At 36.6% G+C, this 24622-nt stretch overlaps 2 protein-coding genes across 4 annotated transcripts in view; one reads left to right on the plus strand and one right to left on the minus strand.

Annotated features, from left to right (window-relative positions):
- st3gal8 (ST3 beta-galactoside alpha-2,3-sialyltransferase 8) overlaps nt 1–13225 on the plus strand; it is a 39619-nt gene extending 26394 nt beyond the window's left edge. For 2 of the 3 annotated variants that reach the window (XM_041779556.1, XM_041779566.1), the window contains exons 2-9: nt 2838–3224; nt 3694–3817; nt 3904–4045; nt 7415–7608; nt 8112–8291; nt 9040–9085; nt 10172–10291; nt 11258–13225. In XM_041779556.1, coding sequence (XP_041635490.1) covers nt 3074–3224; nt 3694–3817; nt 3904–4045; nt 7415–7608; nt 8112–8291; nt 9040–9085; nt 10172–10291; nt 11258–11425 — 1125 coding nt within the window. In that variant the 5' untranslated portion in view covers nt 2838–3073 and the 3' untranslated portion in view covers nt 11426–13225. The remainder of the gene's footprint in view (nt 1–2837; nt 3225–3693; nt 3818–3903; nt 4046–7414; nt 7609–8111; nt 8292–9039; nt 9086–10171; nt 10292–11257) is intronic. The other variant, XM_041779574.1, reaches the window with a different exon arrangement.
- A 9172-nt stretch (nt 13226–22397) lies between these two features.
- Nucleotides 22398–24622, minus strand: part of unm_sa1614 (un-named sa1614) — a 41465-nt gene continuing 39240 nt past the window's right edge. Inside the window, exon 28 of the mRNA XM_041779534.1 lies at nt 22398–23007. Coding sequence (XP_041635468.1) covers nt 22933–23007 — 75 coding nt within the window. The 3' untranslated portion in view covers nt 22398–22932. The remainder of the gene's footprint in view (nt 23008–24622) is intronic.

The raw sequence follows: 24622 nt of genomic DNA on the forward strand, positions 1-24622 counted from the left end.
GCCAAACCAATGCCTTACCTCACCATGTCTCCACTCCACTGGGGAGGGAGTAATTAGCGAATTAGGTTTTGGGAGTGATCCTGATCACCGTCTGGATCCAGGAATGTTTTTAAAGTATTCTTCACTATTGGGTGGTAGGGCTAATGGCGGAGGTCTGCACTCTTTGAGTGCTTTTTTGGTTTAATTATGCTTTTGTCATAAAAGGAAAACATTTACCATCAAGGTTGTCAGAATTTTTGATAGTTTTCAACACTGAGTGCATTAAAACAGTACGTTCCTCATTACTTTAATGATCAATATCGTTAAAAGGTCTGATATCTGTCATAACCTTAACAAGGGTGGGACGATTTGAGGAAATAATGTAATTGCATTTTTTTCTTTCCCAGTTTTGCCGTTGTGATTTAATATGTATTTACGTTTTAAGCTCCTCATTCTGTGTACTTCTTAAATATTTTTAACATATACAATAAAGGGAAAGTAGGATTTTTTGCAAACTTCGAGGAAAAAACTGACACTGAAATGTTTGCATGATGTGTAGAGCATAACATCTCTGCCTCGAAAATGTATTAAACTGGCACACATTTGAGGTAAAAAAATATTGCATCCTTTGCAATTTGAAAATTGCAGTTGGCCATTTTGCAATCTAATCTAAAATTTGATTACATGCCCAGTCCTAACCAGAAGCTACTGCAAATAAAATGCTACAGTAGCATTGTCAATGTGTTTGTGCAATTCAGACATTGTGCAGGACTTTACTTGCATGTTTTAGTAGCTAAAAACGGGCACATGAGCAGATATTGGGGATCTAGGACCTGTATTTCCTCTGATGATGAATCCTGTGAAAGGCTTTAGGTCTGACAGTGCTAAGTAAGTCCTTTAGATACATCCCAAGTCTCTTAAGTTGTGTCCATACATCTCTCACTGCACCATATTCTTCCTAGAGTGTACCCAAGTCTAAATCTCCTTTCCTAGAATGGTAAAATAAACTAAAAACACTTATAGCACACTAGTGTGCTGATTTGTAATACTTTACTCTTAACGTTGCTAAGAATTATGGAATAGTAGCTCAAAATGCATAATCAGGTAGTTTTCTCAGCATATAGTGGATGGGCCAGTGGTGACTTTAAAATCTGATGTTTGGCTTAAAGCCCAGTTTTACAAGAAATAAATCCTCAAGATGGTCCCACATGTCTTTGTTTCTATCACAAGGTGGTTTTGGTTCACTCACAAATCATTATGAGGTATGAGTAAAGTTTAGCGAAGTGAAGCTCTTGAGTACACCAACTACAGCAGAGATCAGCGTCTTTAACATTACAATAATTTACACCAACATCTATCTAACATGTTCTAATGTTTCAGCTAATAGCAGTGGAAATACATCAGCACTGATGAGCTCTGTGTTTGTGCATGCATGGTGTACTGATTCCAGCGAATGTTAAGTAATAATCAGTACTCACAACAGAGTAGTGAGGAAACACAATGGAGTCAGCTGATACACACTGATCACTCTCACTAACTCACTCACACCCACAGTGGGAAAGAGGGAGAGACAGGAGGAGAGTGTGACCTGAAACAGGGGAAGTTGAAGTGTGTCCAGAACTGATTGGTATTCAGAGAACGAGGGAGTCTGTTGGGAGACATTCCTGCATCAGGAGAGGGGATGGAGGGGAGAGGAGGGGGAGGAAGAGGGTGACTCCATTCACCAACACAATCAGGACCTCCCTCTATCTCCAGCTCTATTTTTTCCTCTTCCTTTATAGTTTAAAGGCGGTGTGTTTTTCTTTTCTGTACATGATGCAAGACAATGTCAACAACATGTCTGGGTACAACAGCAGATGTTCCTTTGTTTAACTTTAGTGTTTGTTGGCTTTCCCTGGTTTTACATCAGTTGTAAGATAGAAAAATAAATGTCACTCTGCCATCTGAGCTGTAGGTGCGCACACAATTTTTTTAGATAATTGGTTTGTAAAATTCGGCTGACAGGGATTGAATTTTGTCAAAATTGTTCAGTGTTTTAATACTTTAAAATACCTTGTTTGAAAAGTTTACAATCTCTGTTGTTTTTAATAATTGATAGAAAAAAAGGATGATACAGAACTTTAAAAATGCATCTACTCCAGCATGGTAGAAATAAACGACAAACATAGCAAGCTTTAACTAGCTTAATAAACCATTTTTGCATAATCATGTTGCCCTGGAATAACAACTCACTCATATCCAACCATTTCCATGATCTCAACACATTAATAATTTAGTATTATATACAAAGTTTGAATTCATTTTATTTATGTACTTAATCTTTATTTAGACTCAAAAAACATTGAGGGCAATCCCTCGTTTACAATGATGTTGTTAAAAACAACTATTATTAACAGGACCCACATGTTCCAGCCTGCCTGTAATATCCAAACATAAACACTGTCCAGATGGCATGCAGCGTGTGTTTACAGTGGCGAACTAATAATAAGTCTGTGAGACACTGGTGTCTGTCTCCTCTGCTCTGTCTGTGATCCACATTAACTTTAATGTGGGTATTTTATGAGACCATAAAGGGAATCAGTAAAACATATTTGGAAGGGATGCACAATATTATCGGCACAATGTCAGTTTTGGCAGATATGAATATTTCTGCCTACATCTACAACCAATATATTAGCTTTTAATGTCGGCCCATATGCTAGTACCTCATTCATCAATGACATGGATTGGTGCTTGTCTTTTTTTACAAAAGCCTTTTTCTGTAATGTGAAAAGTTTTCACGAACAGATGACACTCTTGTTTGTTTTGTTTTTTTAATTTAATGATGCTAAACTATTGTTTCTTTCTGTCTGATCCAGGTGTAAACATCAGCCCTGTGTCCAGCCAATCACAAAGCAGCTGGGGTCACCAGACAGGAAGTTACTGACTCTGGCTTCATGGATGAGGAGCTGAGAGGAGCCATGGCAGAACAGAGGAAAACATCCAAGAGATGACACCACCCAAATATGCCGACATAGCAGGCTGATCATTTGATTGACAGCTCACATTCACACATCCTCCCTCTTGACCCTGCCTTCTTATCAGCCGTCCAGCCATGTTGATGAGGAGGAAGCTGTGTGTTGCGGTGGTGATCGCTGCCATCCTTTTCCTCATGCTTGCCACTCAGAGTATGCAGGGGAAACACTTCCTGCCGCTGTCATTGGCCCTGCCCATCAGCCGGGCCACGCCCATTGACGAGGAGATGGGTAAGGAGGAAATGTCTGCAGCTAGGAAAAATCACAGAAACAGAAAAAAACAAATGAATATTTAAGAGATGTTTAAAAAGCTATGCTTCCTAAAATAGGAAATCACCTATTCAAGATAACTTGTCTCATTTTTAAGTAATTGCCACTAAATTTTGTGTTCAGTACATTTAAAAAAAACAGACTGTCCTGCTTTTTGGAAAGGTGGATTAGAAATTTGTTTAAACGAATAAGCACCTGTGGGTGGAAGTGCATCATTACTATATTTATCTTTTGACGACTAAGTGCTAACATTAAAACATTTGTAGAAACACCACAAGCAGAATGCCATAATAGTAAAATAAGCTTTAAAGTAAGCTATAAATTGAATGCCATGATTTGTAAAATAAGCTTTAAAGTCAGCTATAAATTAGTAGTTTTCTTGCAGTCCCTTGTTGCATTGCCCTCTAACTCTTTCTGCTCATATTTACAGTTGGTCGACCGACAGTGCCTCCTTCTGGTCTCACACCTAGATTACCTGCAAAGCCCCCTCTACCAGACACCCCCAAACCTGAGGAAGAGGAGGAGTCTTTAGGAGACACCAAGACTGATCAGAGGTAAAAATAGGAGTTACAGGCTCCTTTGTATCCCATGATTCTTTGCTCTATGTCCATCTGACTCCTCTTGCATGTTCCTCTATCAGCAGGTCTTGTGGATGTCCCGAGTCCTGTATTTCAGACCTGGAGGGCTCAGACTGGTTCAGCCAACGATACGATCCCAAACAGCAGCCCATCATCAAAGAAAACAACAACAATTTTGACCCCAGTGCAATTAAATGGTGGCTGGTAAGGACAAAAATCAAGTTTTTTTGTTGCTTTCACTCCAGGAGAGAGAGTTTAAATACACTGGAGTGTGATAGTACATCAGTCTGAGGTTTTAATCACATCTTAAATGCCAGTCTTGCTTACTTAAACAATGTAAGTAGGCTGTTTACTAGTATTTCAATGCAGAGATACTGGTTTTAAACCTGTGTCTAGAGTCAAACTTTACAAGTGTTCAGTTACAGTAAGAGCAGACATTTAAATTGGTTAGAAAATGAATCATACTTGATTAATGGAATTTATCCTAACTAAATAATTGAGTTGGAATGTGAGATTTCATTGTCCTCCATACCTTAACTGAAGAATCGGATATGGGTTTATTGCCACATATGTTTAAATGTCCACATGACACTGGTGCAAGAAACAAGTAACAAGAAATAAAAGGCCATTAAAGAACACTACTGCTACTGTTGAGACCTTAATAAAATAAAATATGAAATAAAAAAGAAAAAGGTACTATACGCAATGGAGGAACTGTACAGGTGAGTAGACATATCTATAATCTGTGCATGATATCATGATGTGCCTGATTGAGGTTAAGATGAGACTTTATTAATCTCCAGAGGGGAATTTCTGGCATTGCAGCAACACAACGTAATATATTGTAGAATATAAAATGATCTAATATTCTATACATTAATATAATATAATATAATATAATATAATATAATATAATATAATACTAAATTATATATGCAACAATCATTGCATGGTGAATATGAACAGTAAGTGTACTGGGAATATAGAATAAGAGTTCCTGTTTAAGGTTGAGAGACTTTCTAAAAGCATTAAAATCACTGTGCAATTAAATCTTCATGCATTTTGATTTTTGGAAATGTGTAATTTAAGTTTAGTTTTACAGATTTTTGTGTGTTTAGTCTTCACAGATTTTTGTGTAAGTGTAAGTTTTTCTGCAACTTTTTTCTTACTAATGTGTAATAAAATCTCAGAGTTTTGAATCTTAAAAAAAAAACGTATTTAGATACTTTAGATGAACAACAACAACCCATTAACAAAATCAAACATCACCAAAGTTTATCCTAATTGACCCTAATTTTAAGTAAATTCTTATTTTTGATAAACAGAAATGATGCACTCAACCAAGGTTCTTGAAAAACATAAGCAACATTTTCATTATAAAAATGTTGCAAATGCCTGCAACTTTTGGTGGATTTATTTATCTTTTTCTTACCTGTATATATCAAGAGATGTAACTTTTTAAAAATTTTGGTATTATTTGATATAAAAGCTCATTAAAATCAATTACAATAGTATCGTTTTAAAATAAGTAATATTAAGAAGTCTAAAACTATAAATAATTTTTTTTTTACTTAAAGTTAGTATACCCTATGCTAAATGAGAGGAAAATTAAGAAATTATCTTAATATTTTAGTTTTATTTTGGTTTATTAAGACACTATTCAGTTTCACTTACTTATTATTATGCCAGCAAAAGCCAGGGATAGAAGTGCTATGTTTTCAGGGCTTCTCCCCTTCCTCTTCATCTCAACCATTCTTTTAAACACAATATCTCAAGAATCTTGAGAGGGATTTTTCCTGATCTTTGCACAAATGTCAATTCTGACTTGAGAAGGTGATTCTATTTTGGAAACAATAGACCAAAGTCAACTTCATTTGGCCTATAACTGCCAGGAAGCAGTCTGTAATAAAGACTTGTTTGTTTTTTTCATAAGTTAAAGAAAATATTTTTAAAAATTAAGCTGTAATTTTGATAGCTTTCATTAACCATAACATTGGTGCAGTTAAACATACTATTTAAATTTGAACTTCCAATCATAAGTTGAAGAAATCATCAGAATAATTTTTGAAGGAGACTGTAATTACATAAAAATATTAGAGTATTTTTACTCTATTAAATCACTTCACTGTGGTGCAGTAACAAAATGTGATTGTAGAACAGAAAGTGAATTCAGGCTGCAGATGGGGAGTGACCAGGCAGCTTTAAATTCATGTGTCAACACTGAGAGCTGATTCCAGTGATGTAGATTTGTTTTTACAAGACTATAGAAGAGAAATAAGGTTCCCAAAGTTCGGTCAGAAAAGTCAGGACTGTTTATAACAGTCTGTATTATAAAATAAATAAAAGTTACCGGAGCGTATTTTGTCTTGTGTTGGAGCTGTCTGCAGTCTACACACAAAGACAAACATCTGAGTGTTTTTCCTGCATTTATAGATTAAGTTCTGCTGCAGAAACCATTAGGAGATTAAAGAGGGCAGTGTGTGTGTCGCAGGGGAGCAGAAATTCTGCTAACATCATCAGTCTGATCCACAGAGTTATGCTGTGTAAACTCAGTGTGTGAGAGCTTTTTGCTGTGGTTTAACCATCCATATAAAAACAAAAAACATACTGATATAAAATAATGAAAATGGAATCAAAGTAACAAAAATGATGATCATATTGATAATGGAAAGTGAATTCTTTTTTGTGGTTGTCCATCTTTGTGTTTTTCTCTTCCACATGCCTGCAGAGATTATTTCCATATTTGGCACCAACATCCACTTAGACCCTGAAATTAGAAGGATTTAGACACTGCTTTTAATTTCTTTATAAGGTCTATTTTAGGACTTTTTAATCCTTAATTTGAAAGACAGGACAGAGGGTAGAGTAAGAAGTAAGAGGAGGGAGTTGGGAACAAAATGCAGGAAAGTAACTTATGAGCTAATGGATTATCCTGATTCTAGCTAAGCTTCAAGCTGAAATGCTTGTTGTTGGTCAGAGAATAGCTGGACCAATCAGGGTCATTTAAGGAAAAGGAGGCTGTACCTTCAGATGTGGTTTAGTTGAATGGACTGCAAACCTGTGAACAATGGTGGAAGGTGAAGAGTTTAGACCAACTGATGCTATAGTAGCAGTTTAATCAGAAATGGACAACAGTTCATGATCAAAAGAAGAGCAAAGACCCACACTGAAAGCTTTTCTGGTTGGAAAATATGTTTCTGATCTTCTCTTGAGGCTTCAGCAAGAGTTCTGTTTACCAACTGGTTCCAGTGATAGCGAAGATTCCTGTTGGACATGACAATGTTGGCCTGTTGAAGCTTGCAGTTTTGTAGTAATGTTCTGCTCCCCCTTGATGGATCGCTGTTGTTGAAAGGAACACGGTTAATATCAAAGGCAGATGATTGCAGAGGAAGGGGATGCAATCATGAACTGTGTAGGGATGATTTTAGTCATATCAGTCTGCAGGAAGAAGTCTGGTTGAGTCAGTGTGAGTCTGTTGATGGGAAAAGGAGAAAGAAGATGAAAGTTGAGAAAAAGGTTTAAAAAGGGAAAAATGGTTGCATACTTATAAACATTGAATTTACTTTTTCACAGGGTCTGCAGCGTTCAGGAAACGACCAGACGATAGAGCAGGTGATGGAAAAGATGTTTAAGATCGTTTCCCCACCAACTGAAGATTTCAAGCCCTCTGCCTCTCGATGCCGTAAATGTGCTGTGGTTGGAAACTCCGGCAACCTGCAGCAGTCAGGACACGGCAGCCTGATCAACTCCCATGACTTCATATTCAGGTAAAATTACTAAAACACTCAAAGTCACACGTTTAACCACCCAAATGTGTACACTTTAATTCTGATTTTTATGTTTTATTTCCAAAGTTATGACATAAAAATCCATTTCTTGATTGATGCTGGTGTCATCGCCTGACCAGATGTATAATGAGATAGAGGAGGACATAACAGCTCCCCTGAAGAGAAGCCAAAACATTCAGAGCTCCCCCTATTGGCTGGTTGCAGTATAGGTCATGAGCTCCATCTCCTTTTTGTTAATTAATGGCACATAGAGCACACTATAAAATCAAAATGCATGTGGAATGAATACCTCCTGCACCAGCTTGATGAATCTTTGACATTTTATCAGTTACTAAAATTAGTTATGTGTCAGTACCACAGAACGTCCGCATCAGTTCCAGTGGATATTTTGGCTTCACTTTTTTAAAATAACGGAAACAAGTCATCAATCCAAATACACAGTTGATGGTCTAACCCTGTTCCTCATGTTCCTCCTCCCTCAGGATGAACAAAGCAGTGACCCGTGGATACGAGAAAGATGTCGGAAATCGAACCACGTATCACATCCTGTACCCGGAGAGCGCGGTGGACATCAGTCCTGGCGTCAGCCTTGTCCTGCTGCCTTTCAAACTGAGAGACCTGGAGTGGCTGACCAGTGCGCTTTCCACTGGTGAAATCAAAATGTAAGAAATGCAGATGCAAATCAATCTCTGAATCTAGCAAATCCACAGTTTTTCAGTTAGGTACACTAAGGTAAAGACAGAGCAGAGGGTAAATATTTGTGAATATACTCTGTATCAGCCAGCCTGTGGACCAGGTCCAGCCCACCAGCAAATTATCCAGCCTGCACTGAGTGACTTGAAATATAATGAGGAAAAACCCATAGTACGGAGTTCAGTAAAATCCAGGCTGTTTAAATAAAGTTGTTTCAGTTTGTAGATACTTCAGGCTACAGTGAATAAATGCTAGTACATAAGCAAACAGTAACCATGACATCAACATTGTTACATGAATTGGATGTATTGCCAAGCGCATTTTTGCTTTTATGTTAGTAAACACAGGATTAAATAACCAGCTTAAACCATCATTATTGCCACCAATAATTATACACAGTAATCCTCATATATGTTGTAAAAATGGGGGAAATTTTATTTGCAGAGTAAGTGAAAAAACTCAGATTTAGATGTCTTCAACTTCATTTAAATCATTAAGTTCAGAAACAGATCTGAAAAGTCTTTTTACATCTCTTCTTGGTGCATAAAAACTAGAAAATATGAAGGAATAGAAAAAGAAATCAACATAATTTTTAACCCTAGCCAGCGTATCGTGTAGGCCTCATTCACTACTACACATGCACATGCATAGATAAATAGAAAAATACCTAATTTCTAAGATGCAGTGCTAATTCTATGATCTTGTTTGTGTGTTTAGGACGTACATGAGAGTCAAAGAGAGAGTGACAGCTGATAAAGACAAGGTAAGATGATGCTTCATCATTCTATGTTCCTCTTTTTTCTGGCTCTGCCCTCTTTATTTTTTATTTTTAGGAAGTTTAAATTGGTCTCTTTAAGCTTGTTGGCAGTTCGGGACTTTCTGTTCTGGTTTTATGTTAATTTAAGAGTATTAAACTCTGACCAGCTCTATGTACATGCTTTTTTTCCAGTTGTGTCAAACATTTCCCCCTAAAAAAAGGAGATAAAAAATTACCCTCCTCAAATCCACCTGCAGGTTTTGGTTCACATGCATTAACAGATATTTTTAATCATTACTGTATTGCTTCTTGTAACTGCTCTAGTTATAAAGCTAGACAAAATACTTTTAGATTATTTGAATTAGGGCTGAATGATTTGGGTAAATAATCTTGTAGCGATTTCTTTCCCCAATATTGCGATTGCTTTTTTTTCTTTGCTCATCTTATGTATTTTTCAACAAACACAAGTAATAAATCATTCTATATTATAATCAACACAACATTAGATTAAACTAGAGCTGAAAAATTTGATGATTTGACTCATATTGTAAATTGGATATGAATGAGTTGTATTGAAGGGAGTGATCATTTTTATGTCATTCTCATATTTAATAAGAAAAATGTACAAAAAGGAAGAAAATAGGATTTTTTTGTAAACCATTCCAAGTAAATAGCATTTGAATAATTGCATGATATGTAATGCATAACGTTTCTGCTTCAAAAAAAGTTTCAAACTGGTATTTTAACACAAATTTCAGGTTAAAGAAATGTTTAAATATTGTACCTTCTCGAATTTGAAAATCGCAGCACGCCATATTGCGATTTATTCTAATTTTTGATTAATTTCCCAGCCCTAATCTGAATGAGAAATCCTGAAGTGTAACTCTCCAATAAAAAACTATCATGTTTATATTTTTCCCACACGGTTTAAGGCAGTTTTTGTCAGCGGTCTTTTTTTTTTGTTTGTGTTTTACTTTTTTGTATTTTGTACTTTGAACCACAGAGGCTTTTCAAGTGAAAATAATAAACTGATGAATATGTGAAAACTTCACAAAGAGCCAATAAACACAGATGTTTGTGTTTATTTTGCAGGTTCTTGTGGTCAACCCGGTCTTCTTCAAGTACGTAACTGATCGATGGACTGAACACCACGGTCGATATCCGTCTACAGGCATGCTGGCTATCATCTTCGCTCTGCATACCTGTGACCAGGTAAGAGAGGTTATACAGAACATCAGCAGGGTTTTATATCTCTTTACATCAGTTTTACCTAAAAGTGGCAAAAGTACATGAAGCTGGATAGTCCAGCTGTGGACCCCATTGTGCTCTCCTTAAAGGGCTATCCTAGTCTGAAATCTCTGGAAGCTAATGCCACTTCTATTTCCAACTACCGTATACCAGTGTTTCCCAAACTATTTTTTTTCTGGGGACCCAATTTTTACAAAGTACAAGCCATTGTAATCCAACAACTTTGCTTTCTACTGATGGCTGGTGCTAGCTTGGATAACGTTGATTTCCGGCTTAGTCTGGACCTGATCTGGAGCTTTCTGTTTTACAAGACTGGAAGAAGTCACTTCACCATCACATTGGCTTTCTTTGCATGCTCACGCCTTGTGCCCTCAGTAGCTCTGGTCTGGAACAATGTGTTTCTTTTTTATAAGCTAAGCATCCATCACTGTGACTGTAGCTCTTTTGCCACCCAGTTGCTGGTTTAGTTTTATTTCAGAGATGGTGAGAGTTACTGGGTGGCGCCCCCATGTGACTATAATTTGTAATGCAACATAAATGTTACGTTAAATACTGTCAAAAATAAATTCTGAAAACTCATTTGGTGACCCAAAGAAAATCTCCAAAACCCACCTGGGGGTACCGGCCCAGACTTTGGGAATGAGCGCCTCATACAACCAAACTTCCAAAATACTGAAATACCTTTTTAAGAATTTAAAATTCTCAATGTGTGCCAGTTTTAACTGATACTAACGTCAAGTCTCTTGGGTTCTGTGGTGTAATGTCGTTTTATCACTACTGTGGAACAAAAACATGCATCAGTCATACAAAAGGGAGCTTGAGCTCAAACACATCAGCATTGTGCATCAGTTTATACCTTAACCCTCTCCATGTGTGGTTTGGTATTTAACATCACCGATAATGATGCCGTTACTTCCTGTTTGTGTTCAGGTTTCTGTATTTGGTTATGGTGCCGACCAGCAGGGTAACTGGCATCACTACTGGGAGCAAAATCGCAATGCCGGAGCCTTTAGGAAAACGGGCGTCCACAGCGCCGACTACGAAACGGAGGTCATCCACCGGCTCGCCAAGGAGGGAAAGATCAATCTGCACCTGTGACACAACCACTGACCCATGCGTCTGCTGATCCACGCTGATGGATCTACACTTATGGACTGAATGACCAGTGGATCAATCGCCACGAGACCACGAACCAGCGGTATCTCGTCTGGGTGACTCCGGCTAACCCAGCTTTTCTCTGGCACTGAAAGACACATTTATGCGCTGGATATCTTCGCCAGATTCAGAGCGTTTTTGAGGATATTCAGACAGGAATCAAACCTGTGTACTTATTGCACGTCAATCATGACATCTGCCTTAAATCAGCCATCCTGAAGTAGTAGATTTGTAAATACTGGATTATCTTTTGATGGCGCCTTAATGAGTGGGAGGAGCTCTCTTCCAGTGAAACATATTCATCCTGCTGGTTTCAATGCCTTTGTTTTCGGGACCTCCACTCTGTAAACAGACTTTCCTGCCATTTGTGACTGCGAGGATCGACCACACAAGTTTTGCTCTGAGCGGGAAACAACCACAGACTTTTTATATCTTTTTTTATGGGAATTTATAAACATTTTACAGGGAAAACCTCTTTTTTTAATCAAAGCACTTTTGCCCTGAAGAAGAAAAAGCACAAAGAAGCAATGCTGTTGCTTTTTTGTCCAAATAGATTAACTCTTTTTTTGTATTTTATATCATTTATAATCCATCCGCTAGTTTTAATTCAACCAATCCGTCCTGATAGACTTGAAATATAAGCAGGACTTTTTTTGTCACAAAATGCCTTTAAAACTTCCTGTTTTGACCATATATGGAGATGGAAGCTGAGTAGGAGGAGTCTGTGATAGGTTGTTATCCTGTGTTTGAGGAACAGTCTGCAGATTTTCAGGGTATGTCATCATTTGTCAAAAATAGAAACAGTATAATCATATTGTATTAATTTTTATGAAAATTTTTGTTCAAAAAATGTGTTAATTTGGTCGTAAAAATAAGCTCAAACTGAGCAATTTAGCTCAAAATATGACTTTAGTAAAGCTGCAGACTGTTTAAGCTAATGGATGAAGACAAGGAGACCATGCACGACTTTTGAGTAAAGATTTATTGATGAAAATCTACATGAACACGGTCAAACAATCAGTAAGATCACCACTGAGTGATGCATGGATGAGTGGAAGATTAGTGCAATGTGCTTTCATAGAAATAATCTAAAGAGCAACCAAAAAATAATCAACCATACGAATGAAGAGAGACTGACCAATCCGGGGGCAGCAGAGGAGTCGTCTGCTGTCTGCCGGACGTCCTGTTAAAGGGAGAGGACAGCCTGCAGAGTGCTGTCTCACCTGTACTGTGAATGTACAAAAAACTGTTGCTGATTGTCAATCACAGTCGTTCGAGTGTTCGTGGCCTTATTCACACAACGAGGAGATAGAAGATTTCACACTGGGGTGGTTTGAGTCTGAATCTGAGTTGTCTCTCCAGCAATTTCATATTGCTCTTTTCCTCACATTTTGGCTTCACTGAACACCATTTGGTCCTCCAAATGTTTTTTTGCACCACGTTTTTAACATCAAGACATAACAAAGATCTAATTTAGCAGTTCATGAGAAAACGTTGTAGCCTCTGGGAGCGAGAGCTGACTATTCAAAGCCTCAGGTATAACAAGTGGGTAGCAATAAGAGACTTGCAGCTAAAATGTCCTTTTCCATGTGTTACCTTTGTTTACTGTGAATAGAAACCTCAGAAACACGAATTCAGTGAGCGTTCAGAAACAGCATGTTAAAGCAGATTAACGACTACACATGTATGCAGACATCTGTTAATGCATCTAGAAAGGCCACCCAATAAATCTCTAAAACTGAAGTAACCTCAAGTAGAAAATCTGTAAACCCTGAGGATTTTCTAGAAATGTACACAAAGTTTTAACATTTTCTAAAATCATTATTTATCAGCCTCAGTAGCAGATAGACCAAAGGTCACTCTAGCTAATAAATACTCAAATACATTACTTAATTTACAGGAAGATAACTCTTAACTGTTGAGTTTATTGTGATATCAAGTCATGAAAAAACTATTCAGAATATTTAGGTTTATAAAGGTCTGAATTTATGAGGAAAAAACTCAGAACTTTTAAGTTTAAAAAAAGGTAAATTTTGACGACATAAAATCAAAGATTTTGAGTTTATAACTGTTGTAAATTTAGGCAATCATGAAGTCAGAAATTGTTATTTTGTCTGCTTTAGTAGAAAATATGTGTTAGGCAAAAGCTTAATCTGGTTTATCTTCCAAACAATCGGCAATTTAAAACTTTGTAATCTAAAAAAGTTTTAGTTTTGGTTCTCTTAAATTTGCAGTCTAATAAACTCAAATTTACTGTTTTTCTTTTTTCTTCTTCCTAAATTTACACATTTTTGAACTCATTTTTTTTCTCTTGTAAATTTATGACCACAAACAAGTAAATATGAAAGATTTTTCTTATTAATTTCAGCTTTTTAAATTAAAAAATTGATTTTCTTTCTTATGTACTACAGCATTTAGAACGAAAAATTTTGAATTTTTCTTCATAATTTAACAGCTTTTTAAACTCAATATTTTCATATTTTTGGAACATTTGGAGCTCATTTTTTTATTTTCACAACTTTATAAAAATTTGAGAATCCACTTTTCTTCTTGTACATTTACTTTTACTTTTTTTGTCAAAATGTTGTCTTTTCTTTCTTGTAAATATACAACTTCATAAAACTTAAAAATTTGAGTTTTTTCCTTTAGAATTTATGACTTTTTAAAATCATTATATTTATTTTTTAAAAATCTACAACTGTTTAAACTAGAAAAAAATAGTTTATTTCTTGTAAATTTAATGACTTTTAAACTAAAAATGTATTTTTTGTAAATTTACAACTTTATTAAACTTTAAAAATTTGTTTTCTTCATGTTTAAATGTCATAATTACAAATGTTTAAACTAGAAAAAAGGTCATTTATTTGTAAATTTAATACTTTTAAACACAAAATTTTGATTTTTTTGTCATAGATTTACACATGCTGAACTCTTAAATCACTAGAAAGTTAAGTTTTGTTTTTTTTGTAATTAATGACCTTTTAAATTCAATTTTCACATTTTTCCACTTAAATATATAACGGTTTAAACTGGAACATTCTGTTGTTTTTTTTCTTGTTACTGTAGGACTAAAACTTCATAACCTGAAAGATTTTTTGTTTTCTTATCTCTGAACGAACAGGTCCTCTAACAGGTTGTCGTTAAGATAGAAGCATGAAATGAAAAACATCTGTAAGCTTAAACTCTTGGCTTTAATTGTAAATAATTATCTTTGCACTAAATTTCAAAAGCATTTTTAAAATTCATTAAATCATTAACACCCTTTTCCTGCTGCTCTTCAAACACATCCCTAGCCCACTGAGCCTTGGCTAGCTGGTCTGCAGTCACAACGTTACCTGGATTGTCTCCAACTCATTCTCATTGTCTAAATCTCTTCTGCAGTCCACCTCGATGTAACCTCCCTCTCTGAGGTTGTCAGAAATCGTCTCCGTCACTGACTGCTCACTTAACAAATGTTTTCATCTATCAGTTTCCGTGTGGAGGCTAAAGATAACATACTTTTATTTTATCCTCCTTCCAGCTCGTATGTTAGTGAACCACGTAGCCGTTGTGTCCTAAACAGGTAGATCATCCAAAACACACTGATGTGACATCTTATCCAGTCTTTAAGTATACATGAGAAAGTTGTGCCCGGCCTAAGTGAGTGAAGAGAAATTAAGATTTAATAGATGCCCATTCTTACGTTTTTAAGTAAGATTGTATGATGTAAGCTAGTAATCCTCTTATCCCAAATTGGATTTAGTTTTTTATTCATCATGCTGAGAAAGGGACTTAAACCTTGGTGTGTTCATGAATTACAGCTACTGTTTGACATGTACATCATGCTAAATCTCAGTTTATTTAAATCACCTACCTTTTGATGTTTACAGTCAGGTATTTGGCTTCAAATTACAGCTGTCTTTTGTAGATCGTGTTGCTTTTGCAGCCCCAAATATTAAATCACAATCTGCTTTTGGGTCTTTTTGTTTACGTCCCCAGATTGAAGTTTACACTGTGAATATGAATAACCTTTTCACTGATGAAAGCTAATATTCAGTTGATCAGATCCAGACCAACCTGCCAGTGTGAAATCCCTCAGCCTGCTTCAATCAAACTTGCCTACGTATTGTCAAAGGGTTGGAGGGAAATCACAACCATGGTTAGTTATCATGTCTGTTAATGTTTTTCCTTAAAGTTTTGGCCTTTTGTTTATGTGCCAACAGAGTTTTAGCTCTCTGGGTCAGATCACTTCAGTTCACTGGGGCACGGCTGAATACGTAACAGCTTTAGGGAGAAAAAGTTTGAATGGAGAGTAAATACAGCGCAATTGTCTTCTAACAAACAAGAGAACAGTGTGCCTTAACAGCACAGAGCCTGGAAGAGCCAGAGCTAATGAGGAATTTCCAGCATGGACAGTAATGTGATTTCACGTAACTATGACTGACATGCAGCTGTTTCCGTCTTATCAATCTCCCTGACTCATACGTGTTCATGAAAGGCCGTCTGGTAGAGGCAGGCGCACAAGAGCCTATTTACTGTTAGCTGGCTGTCACACTAGATTCCTTGCTCAATCTGAGTGTCTTATATTAGGTTCAGACTTGACCTAATATCTAAAACAGATATACAGTGTATGATGATGGCTCTGAACCACTAAAACTGAGACTTTTAAAATGGGTCTGAAATGTAGACATCACCTTATTCCAAGTATATCAATCACTGTTTTCTGTGATGAGCATTATCAAAAAAAAAACAAAAAACAAAAATGATGGACTATAGGCTTGTAAATGCTTGATAAGCACTGATAGATCAGGCATAAAAGTAACTAGTCCTGTCTGTCTTTAAAAACAGCTCTCTGTGCTATCAGTCATCTTGATAAGCCTCTTTCACACAAGAATCGCACAAAAATAGATGATTAAAGGTCGCATATTTTACCCCTTTAAGAAAAATTTATATTGGTCTCAGAGGTCCCCAAAATATGCCTGTGAAGTTTGTTGCTGAAAAACACTTGAGTATTGGATTTTTATATGTCTGCAAACCCCCCTGTTTCAGCCCTGCTCAGAACGAGCTGTTTCTGTGTCTGTGGCTTTAAATGTTAATGAGCTGTCTGACTCTGCCCCTCTCAGGAAATGGTTGTAGCTCTCCTGATCCTCCTCTCAGCTGGCGCAGGAGAGGAAGGCAGAACTTTCTTCCAAGCGGGGAGGGCCAACCAAATCTGGGGGCGGGGCTTACCTCCCCACATAACATCCTAAGGGGAAAATCTAAAAATGGCTGAACAGTGGAGAAGGGGGGGGGGGGCTTTTGTTAGAAAAGGCTGAAAAAGTGTATTTTTCATAATATGTGACCTTTAAACTACAAGAAGATCCTAGTAACATCAGTGTCAAGTTTTGGTGCCACAGCAACAAGAAGTCAAGTCTAAGACACAGTCTTAATCATCCAAAAACTGTAGCTAAACTACCCTGGGAACATTTTCATTCAGTTTAGACCACGTTTTTTCTTAACTTCTGGTTGTAATAAACATAAAACAATTAAAAATGCAGCAACCAGAAGTTTTTAAGTTTTTACTATGTGGCAACCTTATGAACATGCCGAATCTCCTCAACCTGTCTGTTTTGACTCTGTGTTTGCCGGCTAAACAATTAAATTCAACGCCTTTACAAGACTTACTTGTCAGTTACACTAATTGTAATTTATTTTACCAATTCAGGCTTAAAATCCTGGTCAAATGCTCTATCAAAGCTGTAACACAGCCACTAGAAGTCCTTGCAGCTCTGCTTAATGGCATCGAATTTCACAGAAACTGAGCAGTTTGGTAGATTTTGATGTAGAAAGTGGAGATAAAGTTGTCTACAGGCTGTGTCAGGCTCAGTTTGTTTTTTACCGCTCAATCCGAGCAAAGTGCAACCACATTCAGCTCAGGCATGTGGACTTTAACCTGCAAAGAGGGTCACAGACTGGTGCTGTTAAGGCTTCTCCCACCACATACAGTGTTTACCCACAGATGCTGAGATCCCATGTTTAATATAGTGCCTTATTTTACATATTTTCTTTAGACATATTGGTTAATCCCAGTTCAAATTAGTGTTTTTAGTGCTGCGTGAAGCCAAGCCAGGCCAGTTTGTGATTAAAGCAGAACAAATATCACACTGAGCGGAGTTTCTCTGCTGTGTTCTCTTTACTGCTCCTCTCAGCGTGTGGAGCCGTCGGACTGATTCAGCTCCTATGATAGATACTAATAGTGATGAAAAGGTCATCCAACAGACTTTATATAGTTTAATCATCATTTATTAACTCCTTTGTAAATAACGATAATGAAAAAAGTAATAAAATGGGCTTCTCATGAATACAGAGGGCTCCGCAGCTGCTCTATTTCATTATTTTTAATTCTGAACGAGGCTGTTGCTCTTTTCTTATTTTCCCAGACATAGCTGTGTAATGCCTCAGCCTCTGTGGTTCTTTGAAGCAGCTGCACAGATGTGAGCAAAATAATTAATAAAAGGGAATTCTTCGATCTAGTTTGTGCAGAGTTTTAAGCGGTGAGCATGTTGCACAAAGTTGAAGCATGCTGACCTGTGTACTTCTGTGATGCATTCGCCATTTCTTTCATCTACAGTGCCAAACTTAGTGATACATGGAAACAATTTTTTTTAAATAGATTTAATAACCTCCTTTATTAGCCACATGTGCAAAAAGAAAAGTTCTATTTGTCTGTCTGTGTGCTGAAAAGCAGGGTCAAACTCATTCTTCCAGTCGGTCAAAAATCTGGAATTTGGGGAGAATTTTCAATAATGAACCTCTGTGGCCTACATGCAACTTTATTCCCATTTCCTAAATCAAAGAAACTCCACTGCATCTTATCAGTGCTATCAGTCTTTTACATTCAGGTTAAAGAGCTCTGTGGCAGAATGGTAGTAGCCAATAACTGGTGCTAAATTGTCACCTGGTAGCAGGTGTCTTCTTCTCAGTTTATATGGAGCATTTCACCGGCCTGAACTGACAAAAACATCGGTAAATACTAGAGCTGTGAAAAAATATCGATACAGCAATATATAGCGATACTTTGACATCCGATACAATATCGATACTTCAACTCTTAATATCGATTTTTTTGTAAAAAGTAAAAACTCATTTTGTAAGCCATGTGGAGGTGCGGAAGTCGTATTTTACTAACAACTCGGCTAAAATATAACACCTGCACAATTCAAAGCAGACGTTTGAAAGCATTTAGACTTCAAAGTTAAAACGGGGAGCGCAAGCAGCGAGTTAGAGAAAGGAAATGCCGTTTGCAAGCTCTGTCTTGCTGCCGTGAAATACAGCGGGAACACTACCAACATATTGTGTGATTTACATATACATCATCTCTGTATTTTTCTTAGTTAACTGTGTAGAATATTGCAAAATATCACAATATCATGATATCCTGATATATCGCGATACAATCGTATCGTGACCCAAGTATCGTGATGCGTATCGTATCGTGAGGTTCTTGCCAATACTTACCCCTAGTAAATACGCTAGCTAATTGTGTTTCCCTACTTTTATTTATTCAGCTTGTATTGACTTTAAATACCCTGTAAAGTGAAATCCAAAATTTTTGTCTTAGCACTAGATATGTTGGAATATGGTTGCTGTAAACGTGAAAACCCTGAGATCTACATGTGAGTGAATTTTGGATTTAGACCGTTAAAATCACAAACATAAAAACAGATTTATTTTCACTTTACAGGGTCTTTAACACAAAAGCATTATCATTTAAAGACTCCCCCTCCTTATGTGTGCTCCATTAATGTTTGCAGATCAATTCCAGAATCATTTTAGGACCTTATTGCCCTGAAATAGTTTGGAACATCAGGAATTTATGTGTGAAAGAGGCTAATCAAAAGGGAGATTTCATCACCTTAAACTGGCCCTGCATGCCTATTTGAACAATGGGAAGCTGTTGAGGTTGTAGTGGTTTATGTCTACTTTTTCTATAATTAACCAGAAAAATATAATTTGTATAAAATATTAATGTACAAGTGAACCATGCCTGAGAGCGTCCCAACAAGTGTTTGTCTTTTCAGCCCTGAGCAGAGACAAACGTGAATATCTGAGCTCACTTTGTGACAGTGTTTCCTCACTGAGATTTTAAAAGGTCAGCTGTCTGAAAGCTCTCTTTCAGACACTGATAGACGATCCCTCCACTCTCCGTTTGAAGCAGACTGAGGCCTCTATAAATAATCAGAAATGCTGAATCATCACATGGAGGCTGCTGCTCTGCCTGTAGTTAAAGACTCAGTTAAACCTGTTTGTGTAAGTGAAGTCTCCTTAAACCTGATACCATAAACTGGGGCTTAATCTGAAACATCTGCTGCTTGTTTTTCTACTCTGGGTTCACTGCTGAGATTTAACTCTTTGTTGGCCCTTGGGAAAACTTCCTGAGAAATCATCCGCTTTTAAAGAGGAGCATTTACCGGCTTAATGACAGAGCAGCAGCCTTCCTGAGCTGGACTTCACATCTGGAAACAAGCTTTAGGAATTTACAGACTAGGTTATAGATCCTCACACTGGGAAAGTGATGCTTGTTGTGAGTTAAAATCCAAAGTTGTGCTTTGTAGAGTGAATATTTAGAGATTATTTCAATCAAGAATGCAGATGGCTGCAGATTTAAGAAACAATCAGCTGCTTTGTTTGATAGTGAAAGGCTGTTTTTAGGTTTAGAGCAGACCAAACAAGCTGTACATTTGATGTTTGTTCAGTTTTCATAGCTTTAATTCAGCTCCTCATGTTTAAACTGTGACTCTGTTTGATAAATGTCACTTTCATTTAACACAGATCCTGCTGATCATCACGTCATTCATTCTTTTATTCATTCATGGTTACAAACAGTGATATTCACTGTGATACTGAAAACAACACGGACCCACCGCTGTCACTTTTGAATGAAATTAAACAATATGAAAACACACTGGACTGTTTTCTTTTTTGGTAGAAAAGGTCAATGTTTACAGAATCAAATCTAAATGTACAGAAGCCCTAAGTGGACATGCACTCATATATTTTTAATACTCGGTTTTCCCATTCCACTGAGTTATCACTGAGATACCATTACTACTGAGATATGTTAACTGTCTTCCTAATATCTTGTCTCCTTTTCTCATTCTTTGGAGATAATGCTCATTTCCTAAGCGTAACATTTTGCTGAAGAGTCGTAATCGTGAGATAAAATCCCAATATGAGAAAACAAAAGGTCATTATTTTGGAAAATAGAAGTACATTTATTGAAAAATTCAAGATAAAAAGTCAAAATTATTGAATTAGAAGTCCATTATTAATAATATATATATTATATTAATGAGTTAAAATTCAAATTTCTGAGATTAAAATGTATAAGTATGAGATAAAAATGTGTTATGAAAGACAAATTTTCAATTTTGGACAAAAACGTTAAATCAAAATCAGGAGATGAAACCTCAAAATTAGGAGGCAAAATGTAAAAAATTTCACATAAAAAGTCATAATTGTTAGATAAAGGGTTAACATCCTTCTTACTTGCGCACTCATCACAGTTTTATTGAAACCAAGAACAAAACTCCTTTACTGCTATATTTATTAGTAATACATTTAGGCTGGCTTTAATTATAATTTTATTATATTGGGTATCATTTTTTATTATTATTATGATATTAATGATGGTGTATTATAATAGGCCACAACAGAAGGTGTGGTCTGAACCTGCCCGCTTTGTAAAGCATCTTGATATTACGTCAGTTATGAATGGACGTTATGAAAAGGTTGATTGATATAAAATGTAACATTTTAAATATTATAATCAAAGATCATTGAATAAGAAGTTTTTTTACTGAAACCTAAATTCTAGAAAAGTTGTGGCAATGTGTAAATACAAATAAAAATAGAACGCAATGGTTTGCAAATCCATATTTTTTTCAACACCATCAAATTCAAAATGCGGTAAAATTTTCCATGAAATGGTAAAACGTCTCAGCTTCAACATCTGATATGTTGTTTAAATTCTATTGTGAAAAAAATCAAGGTTTGTGAGGTTTAACAAAGCACCCACACTTTTTTGGAATTGTTGATTGAAGGTCAAAATTGTGATTTTAGAAAAAGTAGAAATAATAAGAAGTGACTGTAATGATTTAAAGTAATTGTTATCGGATAGCTGTCAAGATCTGAAATGAAAATCAAAATAAGTTTAAATAACGAAATAAAATGTTTAACTTGTCGACATTCTGCTTCATAATTCTGACTCTTTTTTTCCTGGCGATTATGACTTATAATTTCATAATTCTGACTCTTTTTTTCCTGGTGATTATGACTTATGATTCCATAATTCTGACACGTTTTTTCCTTGTGATTATCTAATTTCATAATTTTGACCAATTTTTCCTGGTGATTATGACTTCTAATTTCATAATTTTGACTCTTTGTCTCACAATATTTATTTATTCTCATGATTTGATTCATTATCTCTGATTATTACCTTCAAAGTTGCTTTTCAAAGGTTCAAAGGTTTACTCATTTCGACATTAGTTCTCATTTTGGGATGCTAGCATTCCTGTGATGACAAGATAATTTTAGCTTCATATCCTGATATACCACTGCTGGTTTCTGTACTGTAACATTTTGAAATTGTAACAATGGCAGTAATATGCTGCTTTACGCATTGATTTTTTTTTTTTTTAACCTTTGTGTGCTCTTGAAGGCAGCCTGAAACATCAGTTGTGTCCCATTTCAGGCTAAGAGTGACTCATGATCCCTGAATTAAGACCCAACAGCGAGTACTGATCCTCTGTTTGCAGATATCCAACAATCCTTTGTGCTCTGGTAACTTGTGGACCTTGTAAGGAGCCTGATAAGGGACATCACTGAAATTAGTGAGCAGATGAGTCTCCACAGGATCAGAAACAATACATTAGAAAAGAATAAGAGCCCATCAGACTGTTACATTCTGGGTTTCTTCAGTAGCAAAATATCTTTAAAACAATCAACTTTGACCTTAACAACCCACTGGACTCTTATTTTGAAATTTTCTGCAGTTATCTGTGCTTTTGATACACGACAATCCACGGGACTTTTATTTTGAAGTGGCCTGCAGTTTTCTGTGCTCATATAAAAAAATATTTCAAATAAATAAATAAATAAGTGTTTCATCAACATCCACTTTGAATCACAGCTGATCAGTCTATCCATGCCAGCGTCATCATGTGACCCCAGAGGCTCCCAGAGCTTGTCAGGACCGGATCCGTCCAGTCCTGGTGGTCTATAATGGACCTGAGAGTCTGACTTGGTCTGCTTGATAGATCAGTGGATTCTGCTTTGGCTGCTTAATCCTGATCTGGTTCGGTTCTCCTGAGGTCCACCAGGTTTTGGCTCTCCAGTCAGACAGGTGAGGTCTGGATTTGAACATACCAAGGGTTTTTTTTTTTAATCAGTTTGAGTCTGGTCTAGTATGGTCCAGGTCAAGGTTCATGTCAGTCTGTGAGCGGCTGGACAAAGGAAGACGGGAACAATCCTCTCTGGTCGGGTTCATCCTCGATGTAGCCGTGCTACAAGCACAAACAAACACAAATGTTAATGATAAATTAATATAAAATACTCCAGTGAGTTACTTTTCTGTGAAAGGCTGTAAATTGTTACTTCGTAAATGCATGGGGCTCTCAATCAAAACAATTATAAACGCAAATGTCAAGGATAATGGGGAATCATGGGGGTGAGGTACAGCAACAGAACAGCAGCTTACAGTCACAGCTCATGCTTCTTTACATAGCGGTCTTTAATCTAACATCTAGGCTGGTTTCAAAAAGGAAGTTCAACAAACTCAGAGTCTAACCCTGAACTCTGACTTGATCTACCCTCAGATGAGAAACCCTGAGTTGTCTGTTTCAGAACAGCAAATTTGAGTTAAATCAACTCTGAGTTGGTTCACTTAGAGTTCAGCATGGGCAACACAACCATGAAAAGCCATCATCAATCGAGCCCCGATACACAGATTCACCATGGCAATGGGTAACAACGAAAGGTCCACATACTTTACCCTCTCAGAATCTTCTGGGCTCATGAAGTTATTTTAAAGGAAAAAGAGTTACACCACTTTAGGAAGGTCTGACGTTTAGCCTTTTAGGCCCACATAACAGAAAAAAGGCAAGATCTTGAGGTAAACTCATAATATTAAAAGATTTATGTCATAAATTTATAAGAATATAGTTAGAAATTTTGAGATACAAGCTGTAAATTTACAAGATTTAAGTGATAAACAAAGTCACAACTTTAGTAGATTTTTAAATATATAATTTTTTTTTGTGAAATAGTCTTTATTAGGCATAAATAGGTTAATATGTAGGCTTTCTGATTGGTCATATTTATTTATTTATTAGTTAACGCCTGACCTGAGCCGCACAAAGTTCGAACATTAGAATTGAAATGGTTAAAGACAGCTTGACTTTAATTTAGCTTATAATAACTTTTAAAGCATACAAAAATTACACATTCAGAATAAACAATTTTAATGAAATAAATTTGAAAATTGCCCTGAGAAATAATTGCAGTCAGGGTTGTACAGTGCGCCATATATGTCGCAAATGCTACGTGAAAATTGGTCCATGCTAACAGATTGTCACTCCTCATCGCACAGGTGCTATGACAAAGTGAGAGGTGTGTGCATGCCAGACGCGCAGATAAGACTTTAGGTATGACTTGTTGCCCCAAAAACTTCACTCCACTTTGATTTGAGATTTGAAATTCATGCCAAGTCCATTTATTTCTTATTTCTGGTACATTTTAGACTCGAGCGGAATGTTTTTCCCTCTCGTCACGCGCAATCCTGTGCGTCTGGAACGAGCGGCCACGCTCCGCAATGATGAGAGAGTGGCCTGCTGTAGCTCTTACAGACGGGGCAGGCTCAGGGCACACGCAGTACAGGGGTCATTATGTTGAAGAGGAGCACTGCTATAATCCCAAGTTTTATTTTAAGGCAAGACGATGTTAAAACGTGTAGCCTACTACTTCTCCGTTAGCCTCATCCTTTCCAATTACGCACTGACGGTCGCAGTGTTGGCTGTCAGTGAGAGGGCAGAGCTCTCAGTCTGCGCTGACTTCTGATTAAAGATTAATGTTTAAAACGATGCATTTTTTTCTCCACTAATATCGTAGCTGCTGTTGTTT

This window comes from Cheilinus undulatus, linkage group 3, assembly GCF_018320785.1.
Source record: "Cheilinus undulatus linkage group 3, ASM1832078v1, whole genome shotgun sequence".
In the NCBI taxonomy this organism is placed as follows: Eukaryota; Metazoa; Chordata; class Actinopteri; order Labriformes; family Labridae; genus Cheilinus; species Cheilinus undulatus.